This window comes from Vanessa tameamea, chromosome 11, assembly GCF_037043105.1.
Source record: "Vanessa tameamea isolate UH-Manoa-2023 chromosome 11, ilVanTame1 primary haplotype, whole genome shotgun sequence".
NCBI lineage: Eukaryota > Metazoa > Arthropoda > Insecta > Lepidoptera > Nymphalidae > Vanessa > Vanessa tameamea.
This window is the reverse complement of record NC_087319.1, coordinates 7,572,048-7,584,242: the sequence shown is the minus strand read 5'-3', so window position 1 is coordinate 7,584,242 and position 12,195 is coordinate 7,572,048. Positions and strand designations below refer to the sequence as shown.

Genomic DNA, 12,195 nt, shown 5'->3' with positions numbered 1-12,195 from the left:
TTATCTGTTTTGAATTAAAAATCTGAAATATGGCTAATAAGATAATAAAAAAAAAACTGAGGCAACTAAATATTTATGTATATCTATAATAATTTTAGTATTATTGTGATTATAAACTTAAAACAAAAAAAATCTTAAATAAAACATTGTTATAATTTTATAATTAAAATAATTGATTGAACCATAAAAATGAGACTTGTTTAATTTAAAATAGCTAATAATTTTATTACGAAATTCTTCGCATTATAAAGAACCTAATTACTTAATAAGTAAAAAATGGCGGATAAATGTCAAAAATCAGGTTAGGTAGTTTAAGGAATAGTCGAATAATAATGTTTTGCGTTCATGTGTAGTTAAAGTGAAAGAAGTTTTTTTATTTTAATATAAAATGGATTGGATTCACTGTAATAATTGTTTCAATCAATTGGAACCTGGTGTTACTCTTCATTTGACGTCATGTGGTCACATGTTTTGCAACAACTGCCTTAACAATGGTGTGTATATTTTTAGTAATGAATAAATATTTTATATTCCACAAATATTTTAAACATTAAATATATGCTATATATTTGCTTTTAGGTTTAAAAGAAGGTACATGTCTTGTATGCCGAGTGCCGTGCTCTATTATGAAATTAGTTCCGGACGTAAGTATTCACTTAATTTATTTAAAAATAAGTTTTGAAATTTCAAATGCCCTTTTTTTCTTCTTCAGATGAATCAAGAAATCCAAGATTATTTTACAGATCCCGAAGAATTGATTAAAAAGTGTTCTGAAGTTCTACAATTTCAAAGGCAGCACAGACGTCGATTATTGTCATATTTATTGCAATCGGTAAAATTTCAAACATATTTTTTTCGTTATTGTAAAATATATATAGTATGTATATATGTATATTAGTTAGAAAAAAAATCGATTGGATTTATTGCCTAGATGCATCATTACGTCTATCAATACTCAAAGCAGCCTGTGGTAAATTAATAAAAAACGATTCGATTTGCGATGTTTTAGATCTTTGTTAAAGTGGTTACTTAATCCGTAGATCAACGAGGTTAATAAAGTCCACTTATTTAATTTACTTCATTCGTTGTTGTTAAGAAATTGCTTCCAGTCTTGATCAATTAGCCATTAGTTGGCGGAATCTGTTAACATCAATAATTAATATTTGAATATTTATTTTTTAAGTTTGGGTGCAATAAAGTATAAATAAAAAATAAATATTTGATATAAAAAAGAACATTATTTTCCTGTTGAGTATTTGCAATAATTAACACGATATAGAAGTATTTAGATATATGTATAATTGTATATAAAATATCTAAATTCTTCTATATATTTTATTTATTCCCTATAGTATTATATAAGGTCACTTTTCGCGTCAGCCCCTTTGTTCTCTAACTTCTTAGAACTATTCTTTAGATTTATCTAAACTAAACTGTGATACATGACTTCTGAAAGGTAGGATTTAATTCATGAATATTTTGATTCTATACTCGATCGAGGTTCGATACTGATTAAACCTCATCATTAAAATAACGTACGTGAATTCACTCTAGGTAAATAAATTCCAGGTTGTTACCCCAAAACTTAATTAACTTTATCCAATTAACAACCCTTCTACTTGAATTTTCTAATGTGATCCACCCTCATTAAATTCTGCGATATGAAGGAAAACGTTTGTTGTACAAATTGTAATTTTAATGATAAAACAATTGTTTTTAACCGAGTTTTCATGCTGTATTCCCGATGTCTTGACCATATTGACGTAAAGGTAAATCGCGATTACATAATGTATTCCTTGCCTATAATGGTCATTATGACAAATTATTTATGCATTCAAATATTTATAATACAACTAGATTTCTGCTGCGGCTTTGCCACGTATATCGTCTTATAGCCTAGTCCAAAGGAAGTAGGAAAAAACGTAGATTTATGTATTTCATGCAATTTTCTAATGACTCAGCTATATTGTGCACTACTAAGAGTTTATGATTAATATATCTTTATTTTTAATACCACTCTATTACACTTAACTACTTATTTTCACTTTAATTTTATTTCCAAAATTCCGATAACAGTTTCGTCAACTTTCAAAACGCCAATTTTTCGTAAATCCATAGTGAATATTATAGATTAATCAAGCTCTCAACCAATGATATCGCGTCAATTTGCTCTCAAATGTTGTTTATTAGGCTTTTTTCATGTCATGATTGGGAAAAGAGTATACAATATATAACAGTATATGATAAGGTAACAAGCAAAAAACTTTCTCAGTTATATTATTAATTATTATAACTATCTTCTATTTTCGTTTTACAAAGATATCAAGATTTTGCAGAATTGGTACGTTTTGTTTTGAAAACTTTGACATTACAGACGAAAAAATTCTACAAAGCTAGAAGCGAATTAAAACGTATGACAGAGCTTTGTCAAACGCAGCACAAACAGCTTAAGGAGTATCAGAAGATTGTTAAGAAATTAGATAACCAGCTCAACCGAGCCGGTCAACCGAGTAAATATACACTTAAATTATCTTATGGTAGATATATTGAAAACAAAGATAATAGTTTCTATATTATTTGTATATTATTCACAAAATTGCCACTAAAGTATTATAGTAGAAAATCTTATATGAAATATACAGAGAAAGCAAAGTAGCAAGCGTTTCAATTATTATTACAGACAGCAAAAAATGAGATAGCTATTTGTCTGTACATTTACCGTATATGGTATTGTTGGTCTGACATTCGACATGGTACCAATAAGAGATGTTATTCGTTACGTCATATACGATTTTACGTAATGTATTTTTGCTTAAAGATTCACCGATTTTAATAAATGATGTAGTGACAAGGACTCTCATTTTAAAAAAATGTTGAGATATTAACAATACACTGTTATGTAATCATACACATATATCAGAACAGGTAAATAAATACATACGTCTTTTCAAAAAGGTTTTTGTGTTAGCATTTCAGCTTGATTTTTATGTCTGTGTTGTCATATTTTTATAATTAATTAATATAACCCTAAGCATTTTGAATTGTTATATTTGAAATTGTTTACGTATCGATTTATTAATTTAAAATCTAATATTTTACAAAAATGAATGATTTGAAAATTTCTCATAAACAAAGTAAAACTACACTATAATCACGATTTATCCTCTATATGGCGTGTCATCTTACAAAATATTGAATAACGTTAAGTCTGTGGTGGTTTTATTTCTTAGAATATATTTATTCATTTAATATCGTTTAACTCGTGCCGTCTACAAAATATTCTATTATTACACCTTCGTCATTTAATTGAAACTAACTTCAAGTAAAGATGTGCTAATAAGTCAGTTTTCACAGGTACGTAAAATGGAAAAACGCTAATTACAAAAACCAAAAATTGTATTTTTAAAAGTTTTTGCAAATATCTATTGTACACAATTCATGACCTTGTCCGCATAAACCGCATTGCATATATCTCTTTCTCTGTCTCTTGGCTTCTCTCTATTTTAATTAAGATCTAGTTAGTGCTCGTCAGTTCAGTAGTAGAGCTTTTTATTATTTTTTAATTATCTCTTACAACACTGACGCAATCTATTATTCGTTGATGGGAATTGTGTTAGATATATTTACCAAAGTACCAACAACGACGGTACGAAGTTTTAACGGAATTGATTGAACGATAAATGCGTAAATACATAGAATAAGAACGAAAACAAGCAGTATAATATGTTGTCTCCTTAAATTGTTATACATTTTTCAATATTAAATATGAATCATTCCTTTCGTAATATTTTCTATCATTTTATAAGCTTCTATAATAATACAATTCTTTGTAAGTCAAAGAGATTTCATTATTTTTGATGAAAGCCGAAAATTCAGAGAATATTTCTGTCCCTTAATCCCTAATGTTCTCGTCTGATGATGATAATCTCATTAGGTTCGTCGTCTGAGGATGGCCTTAAAATGTAATTACTTGCAATGCTCAGAAGTTATCAGTCTTGAATATTACGTTATAACTTCTGAAAATTTATTGTGAATGTAAAATATGTTTTAATTGAAGTAAGAGTTTCGACTAAAGCTCGGTTATATTCGAATTTTATAAAGTATTTCCATTTTTCTTACACTGTCCACATTTCATGTATCATCCTTTGATATAATTTCAGTTAAATTTGTCTGTATTATTGCTTGTGACCTGTATTAAATTAAAATATTTATACCAGAAAAGTAATAAGACGAGAGCGATAGTTTTACAAAAACTCTATTTCTATGTAGTTAGTTGTTCGTCAATACAAAAAATGTTTTTTGTTTTCGTTTGAAATTAGTCGACGTTAATAACGCTTGACCGATTACCATTAAAGTTTGTATATATATATACGATTCAATGGAGACTATTTTTGTTTCCTTGTCATTATAAAGATCTGCAGCACATCAACTCTACACCGTAAAAACCTTTAAACTAAAGAGATATGTAGGGCATTAACTAGTATTTTTTAAACGAGATCTACTTTATATGAACGTTCTCATTCCATCCTGGACGGTGTAATCTGCTCCTCATCTTTATTCACTCGCCCCAAAGCGACTAACCAAAAGCGCTAATGGATCATCTATTAAATATTCAACGCTATTTAATTAAAATTTCAACTAACCAAATGGTATTTTATAATTAACTTTTACGGATGCTATATTTTCGCAATATATTACAGAAAGTCGATGTTTCGATATCGATAGTTTGTATATGGACAAACATTTTGTTTTTATTGTTAGTTAGTCCATAATATTCATATGCTTTAATTGTGTTTATAATTCATCTCATACTCAGCGGTGAAGGAAAACATCATGAAACAGTGGCGTAGCATGGGGGGGGGGGTCGGAGGGTACGGTCCGCACCGGGCGGCACTTTGCCGGGGGCGGCTCTGCGAAGGTTTACCTTTTCTAAAGAAATAAAAATTTTTGCATCACACGCTTAATAGTTAATTTTCAAAATAAAGTTTCACTTGCTCTCACCTAAATAAATCAAGTGAGTTCAAACTCGATAGGAAATTAACGAAAACGTCAATTTACATGCGTAAATCTGTCAAGTGTTACTCGTACTACTAAAATGTCGAAAACCGCCCGTTATTTCGACTTCAAACTCGATAACGATTGCAAAAATAAGGGGGCGGCAAATTTGGAATCCGCACCGGGTGCTAGTGACCTATGCTACGCCACTGTCATGAAATCAGTGGAAACCGGCATGCTTCGGATCAAAATTTGCCACATATGTATTCAAACCGCACTGGAGCAGCGTGGTAGTGGCTCCTAACCTTCTACTCAATAGTAACACAACGTAAAAGGATGTTTAATTTGATTTGCAAACTGAAAACTGATACTAAAATCAATATTGATTGGCACAAACCTAATATTTTGACGTCAGCATACTTTTGAGTTTGATTGATACACTCGGTATTTTCCATCGGACAAAGACGATCATAAATCATGGCTCGGCAAGATCATAACAGTTTAGGGGTATTTTAGCTCTCTATAATCGAAATCCTTTCGATTAAGACTTCTTGAATGAATAGGAAAGCGATTGATTGAAAGTTTATTAAATTATAACGAAGTGTTTAAAACTTATTATTTTGTTAAACAGTTTTTTTAATTAAATGTTGCCATTAGTGGGAGGCAAGGAAAGTAAAGTAGATATTCATATAAAAAATGATCAATTTTAGAGCAAATGTCTCCATTCAGCGTGCCCATATCGCCCGGCAGTAATTTGTCCCCAACCTTCATTCAGACTACGCCTACGTATAAGAGAAACGCTAAAAGCACTCCATATAATGTAAGGTTTAAAACATTTTTCATATTATTTTTATAATAGATCCTGTTTTGTAACAATTTTTGTAGTATTTTGTATTCGTATATCGTATCTGTGCATAAGCTATTTGATATCTTATTTATATGACTTGAACTTTTTAAATATGAAAAAGAAATCTATTTTTAGACAAATCATTTTTATCAAAAAGGCTGCAAACCTCTTAAGAAAAAAACACGTATTTAATTTGATTATATTCCAAATAAATAGATTATTTCTAAAAATGTAGTATTTTTGTGTAGTACATTATTTCGCGTAAACTTTTCAATTCTAGATCATATTGCGTGTTACTTTTTAATCATATATTATATTTTATTTATCTATATCTATATATATAAACATTAATATGAGGAAAAATTAAAAATTATTAAGGAATTATTCTATCAATATTTACTTCAAGTCTAAAAGGTGTAGGGTATTCCCATAATAGAATATAATTGATAATATATTAAAAACAAAGATAATTATTTCTGTTTTGTTTGTGAAATATGACCCAGCAACCATATCAGTCCAACCTCCTGACCCCGACGCGGATAAGCAAGCAACGGACGGCAAGCTTCAGCGCGAGTCAGGTAAGTCATTTTTTTTGTAAAATCTCACAATTATTCACACATTAGCAAAGAATTGAGGTTGTCTATCGAGCGTTAGTAGTCGAAATTCGTTCATAATAGTTAGTATTCAAAAAATAAGGAAAACATGATTGTGCATGTATCGAACATTTATCTTGTTTTTAATAACAGTAAATAGATACTAAGCAAAAAATACTAAACAAAAAATGATAAAATTGTTCAAGTATTTAATTAACTATTAATGTATTTCATTACTATTTTGTATTTACCTACACGTCTGTACAGCGTTATTATGTTGTTACCAGAAATATAAAAATCAAGCATTAAGAGTTTGGTACTTATGAATATTAAAACCTAGCTTTTACCTCCAGCTTCGCCTAAGGCTTTCGTGACTGTAGAGTAACAAGGGCAACTATGTACGTGTAGCTATAACTCCAGTCCATAATATCTAAGAAAAAACAACATCGATCTGATACTTTATTGTTGCGTAAAATAATTCGACAGATATATTTTCAGATGTAATATTAAATATAAAGTTATTAAAGCGGTGGATAAATTATTGTAAAAAAACTAAGTTACAAACAAAATAATATGTATTTTTAATTTAATTTAATTAATAATAATTTAATAATTTTTAAATAATGATTATAAGTACGTATTTTAAATTATATTTTCTATTACAATAATATATAATACAGATCAATAAAAAAGAAATTCTCGCTTTAGTAATGATATAGTCGTCGTTACTTGAATATATTAAAGCGTACTCCGTATGATAAACAAGTTCCTCAAATATAATTTGTTGTATGGCATAATTTAAATGCAAAACATATTTTTTTGCTATACATTGTAAGCAAAATTCGTTGCAAATTTTTCACAAGCCATAATTGTGCTTATAATTGATATAATGTTGTTGTATTGTAATTTTAAAAAATATCACCCGTATTTATTTTTCAATGGATTTCAATCCGTATTTGCATTATTGTGTATACTACTAATAAGATTACATACAAATTATTATTACAGTCCTACCACATAAATACTATTCTTATATAGCCGTTTGTCGTACTGTCAAATATTGTAGATACAATATTTTCATTTTTATATTTACAGAGGTCAAATACGTCAAACAAGATATCGTCAACTGTATTCACGCCTCCAACGCCAGAGTCGGTTGGGTACAGCAACTTTTTAAAGAATCTCTGATGGTATTTTCATAGCGTAGTCGTCAAGCTTGCGAAGCTATTGCGAATTATGTCTCCCGATATATTGAGAGTATTATCTTCTTACGTAATATTAGTATATATTTATAACAATATAATTCTCGCTTGTCACGTTAATAGTCTAGATTTAAAGCGGGTGAAACTGCGAAGCGAACTTAATCGTATCATAATATTATACACTAAAACGAGTTCCATCTTATGGTACATTGTTTTGTATATTGGTTTAGTAGATTTTTCAGGATTACAAATAAAACTTGACTTCATGTGTACATGAGATAATGTTGTATTAGTGAAAAGATAAACTTCTACTATTTTGATATATATACAAATAAAAAAAAAAGCGTATTATAGTTTAGGAGACAGTCGCTTTGTTGAATATAAATACGCTTTGAATTTAAGTTCATGTCGTTGTGACGTTTGAGTAAAATAGGTGAAGTTTGAGAGGAAGTGCCTCTATTTGTAGTGGAACCATTCTTTTCTGAACTAATTGCTAAAAGTGACATGTGACATATCCTATGATAATTTTAACGCATAATGGATGAACGTATCAAAAAGTATCGTAAGTTAGTCAACATTTCGTCAGTTACCTACGAAGTTACTTCTTAAATGAAATTACTGATAGGGTTAAATTAAAAGATATATGTTTATGCAAAAGCCGCTAGTTGCTACAAGATACAATGCAATTGGTGTAAATGCGTGTTTTGCTTAGTTTCGAAAGTGGCTCATGTCGAGCGTCAGTAAAAAGAGCACAATTCGGTTCACTCTTATTTAAAAATGCTGACTAAAGATTAGATTAAGTTTATATATTATATTATTTTAATCTATTGTCTACCTTTATCATTTATTTTATATAATGTATCGTTTTTATTACTATTACCAAATAATATACACTCACGGTAAATTTAAAAATGCTAACACTTTGTAGCGATAATTAAAAAAAAAAAATGATATCAATTCTTAAAATTATTTCAAACTGTTGACATTTAAAAATATTTGATTGATCTTTAAGAGTTTCCCTATAATAATGAAATTAATTTTTATATAAAAATCTGTTAAAATTAATGTGATATAATTTGAATTTTTTAGGTCTTTTTTTAGTCAAATGAGCATCGAGTCTGGTTATCTATCTTGTACTCCGTGGAATAAATCTCAAGTTGTGTTGGACTGCGATGGCTTTATAGAACAATGTTGTTTAATAAATGCTTAATCTTATTTAAAGTTTTGTTTGTGTATATCTTATTCTTACGTATCAATTTGATTAATTTAGCATGTCTTCATTTTTTTCAGTGATTAAATGTTTCATATATATAATTTTTATTATTTCCGTTAAATATTTTATTACTGTTATGTATGATGATTTTCGTTTTTTACAGACAAGAATTTATAAATATAATTGTACTTTACATTGTATATGTTATTTAATGGATTTGAAAGAGAAACTACTGATATTTTTTACTCTACTATTTTTCTACTGGTCTTCCGTTTTTAAATAACCATCCGAATCGGTCTAAGAGAATTCTTGATTAAATAATATTTAGTTTAATTTAAATCTACCAATTTTAATATAAATTATGTTAAAATACTCTCAATCCTATCTCCTATAATTATTAACTTACGATTAGTATTATTAATCGCGCTCATCTCAAGTACTGACAATATGTTTAAAAAAAATATTGTTGCATAGATCGTTAACTGGTAAAGATTTATATGAGAATAACTTGCTAAGGTCCTTACAGTAACCATAAAACTCAAATTATAAGCTAGTAAACGACAAACACTATAGTTAAAACCGGTACAGTGGTTTCGGCTTATCAAAGCTATCTTTAAAAATATTAAAATAAAGACGTTTTCTATAAAGTGATTTTTTTATGTGTTCATTGCGTATTTTAATTTGTCGTGTAATATTTAAAGTAGGTAGTATAATAAAAACAAATTAATATTGAGTTATGTGTATTTTGTTGTCATTTATAATACTGAACGGTCATGTTATAAGATAAGTTTAATGGATCGGTAGAATTCCTTTATTCTGTTGGTAACCCCCGCTAGCTTCTTGGTGTCCGTGAACGGCTTGAGCGCCTAAATTGTTGAATTTTTCCAACGACTCCGTGCCCTCTTTGAAGCCCTTTTGCAAGAATTCACCCTAAAAAAGGAAAAAAAACCATTTAGTTTTTAAAGTAAATGCGTTAATTATACTTGAAAGCAATTATTGTTAACATTAAATAGTTAATAAACAAAACAGTATATGATTTTAATATATTAGCTGCCTCAAAAGAGGTTTTCAATTCGGCTTTATGTGTTTTCATAAATTTCTTCGAAGAAAATTAGATAGACAGACATTAGGCTTTTTTTCGATTTATTGAGGTCTTATTTGCATTTTCGAAAAGTGTCCTAATTTTTCACATTATCATCAAACAATAAAGATAACCAATAAAAATTGAATCTTTGCATGATTTATCATCCAATCTATCAAATGTATCATCACACGAATATGAACTAAAAAATGATTTATAACGATTATACCCTGTTCAAGTTAGCTTGATCTTTTTGACAGACGGGCTAGTGATGAGAAACAGAAAATATAACATATATAACAGTCGATGGAACGATGGAATGCGTAATTCAAATTAGAATTCAATTTTTTTAACTTACTTTTCTAAAATTTCTAAAAAAAGTTATACCAGCTAAAGAGACCCCAACCACTATCCAAAGATAATATGTTCGTCATTGCAAAGTTATGTCGATCAGAAAAAATTACAGATGTCAAAAAGATCGATCCGTCTTGTACAGGATATAAAAAAGGTGAAGTTTTATTATTGTTTAAAAATAATGTTATTATCAAACGTTGATCTTCTATTTTCAAATAAGCTACGTTTATTTTATCAATAACTAATATTTGACGTTATGATATTATTGAAGTATTTTTCGACGTAGTATATATGCACTAACAGTTTATATGCTTCAATTTGTGTTCATTAATTTGTTTGAAGAATAATGAATTTTGTCGTTCGTAAAATAGTTGTAAGTGCAAATGTTTAATGTTTTTCAAGTTAATAAAATAAAATATATTAAATATTTTTTAGTAAAATTTTGTTTACCTTATTTGCCTTGGCGTCGTCAACCTTTTGTTCAGACACGTGATGTCCCTCTTTCCCTTGTGAGTTTGCATCCAAAACCTTTTCCTCGTGCGCTCCTTTGAATCCTTGCTGCGAATTCTCTCCAAATGATCCAGCGTTGTGTCCAGACACCTTATGATCGGACTCGTCATGGGCTTCGTCATAGAAACTTTCAGATTTCTCTTCTTCGTTTTTGCTGCTTGATGACTTAAATCCTTTGTTCACGTGACCTTTTTTGTGACTTTTTGCTTTTTTCAATTGCTCTTCATTAGCACCTGTAATTTTTTAACAAACAATACAGTACTTGCTCACCTAAAATAATTACTTTTTTTATGACTTTATTATACTGTATTCTTATATCATGATAACGTGTATCATTATTAAAAAAAAACAAATAAATCTTTTATAACGTACCCTGCTTATCAACCTTTTGGCCACCTTGGTAAAATTTCTCATCTCCAGCTGCCTTCTTTTTCGCCTCCTCATCTTTATAAAAACTTGACTCCCCCTTTTCAGCTTTAGCGGCAGCAGCAGCTTGTTGGAATCCTTCTTGACCATGCTTAGCCTCTTCTCCAGCTTTTTTTTCAATTTTCTCAATATTTTCATCAGCCCCTTTTTTTTGAGCAGCATCATACGCATTTTTATCAACATATCCACCTCCAACTTGGCTTCCTAATAAAGGATGATATAGAAGTCCGTTTCCTAGACCAATTCCACCGACTCCAATGCCACCCAAGCCTGGGTTGATAAGTCCTATACCGTTACCTAGTCCAACTCCACCAGCACCAATCCCTCCAAGTACATTTCCTTGGATTCCACCTAAGCCGGCACCTGCACCAACTCCTAAGCCACCAAGTCCAATACCTAAGCCGGTACCTAAGCCTTGACCAATTCCGATTCCACCAAGCCCGTTTATTCCATTAAAACCTAATCCTTGGCCTAATCCTATACCACCAACTCCAGTTACTGTATTTAAAACATTTGAAGCTGCTCCTTTAATTTCTTCAGGATAATCTTCACTTTCTTCTACTTCGTATGAGCTCGATAATGGTATACCAAATTTTGGATCAGTTCCTATAGCATCCAAACGTTCTTTCACGTAATCGTACGGAGTTTTTTCATCAGATAATTCGACTTTTATCGCTTGCGTTGCTGTTAGCGCAAGCATGAGAGTGAAAACTGATGACAACATTTTACTGATGTAATTGTCACCGACTGCAATCGACTAATATTATATTGCCAGTGCAACGTTTATTTATAGTCATGTTAAATTCGGTGGAACGAAGTGGTTGCTTTGTGCCGCGATAGTTTTCACGCGGTATGAGAGCTTGATCGTTTCCTTCCTGACTTATTGTCTTAACTGCCTGTAATGAGAACGCTACTGTCAAATACAATAACTTTACCGGAGACCTTGCTTTCCAGTTCAGTAGACGCAGCAGTGG

General features: G+C 29.9%; 3 protein-coding genes across 3 annotated transcripts in view; 2 read left to right on the top strand and 1 right to left on the bottom strand.

Moving 5' to 3' along the window:
* LOC113402505 (probable oligoribonuclease) overlaps positions 1–12,195 on the top strand; it is a 211,104-nt gene that overhangs the window by 36,702 nt on the left and 162,207 nt on the right. The window lies entirely within an intron of this gene.
* LOC113402502 (probable E3 SUMO-protein ligase RNF212) lies at positions 328–7,667 on the top strand. The gene is made up of 7 exons (XM_026642781.2): positions 328–494; positions 580–644; positions 713–832; positions 2,375–2,510; positions 5,706–5,815; positions 6,346–6,420; positions 7,531–7,667. Exons 1-7 carry the CDS (start codon positions 389–391, stop codon positions 7,621–7,623), a joined length of 705 nt encoding a protein of 234 aa, XP_026498566.2. The 5' UTR covers positions 328–388; the 3' UTR covers positions 7,624–7,667.
* LOC113402603 (uncharacterized) lies at positions 9,580–12,118 on the bottom strand. Its single transcript, XM_026642899.2, has 3 exons — positions 11,168–12,118; positions 10,736–11,028; positions 9,580–9,780 (listed from the first exon to the last, which is right to left on the bottom strand). Exons 1-3 carry the CDS (start codon positions 11,943–11,945, stop codon positions 9,640–9,642), a joined length of 1,212 nt encoding a protein of 403 aa, XP_026498684.2. The 5' UTR covers positions 11,946–12,118; the 3' UTR covers positions 9,580–9,639.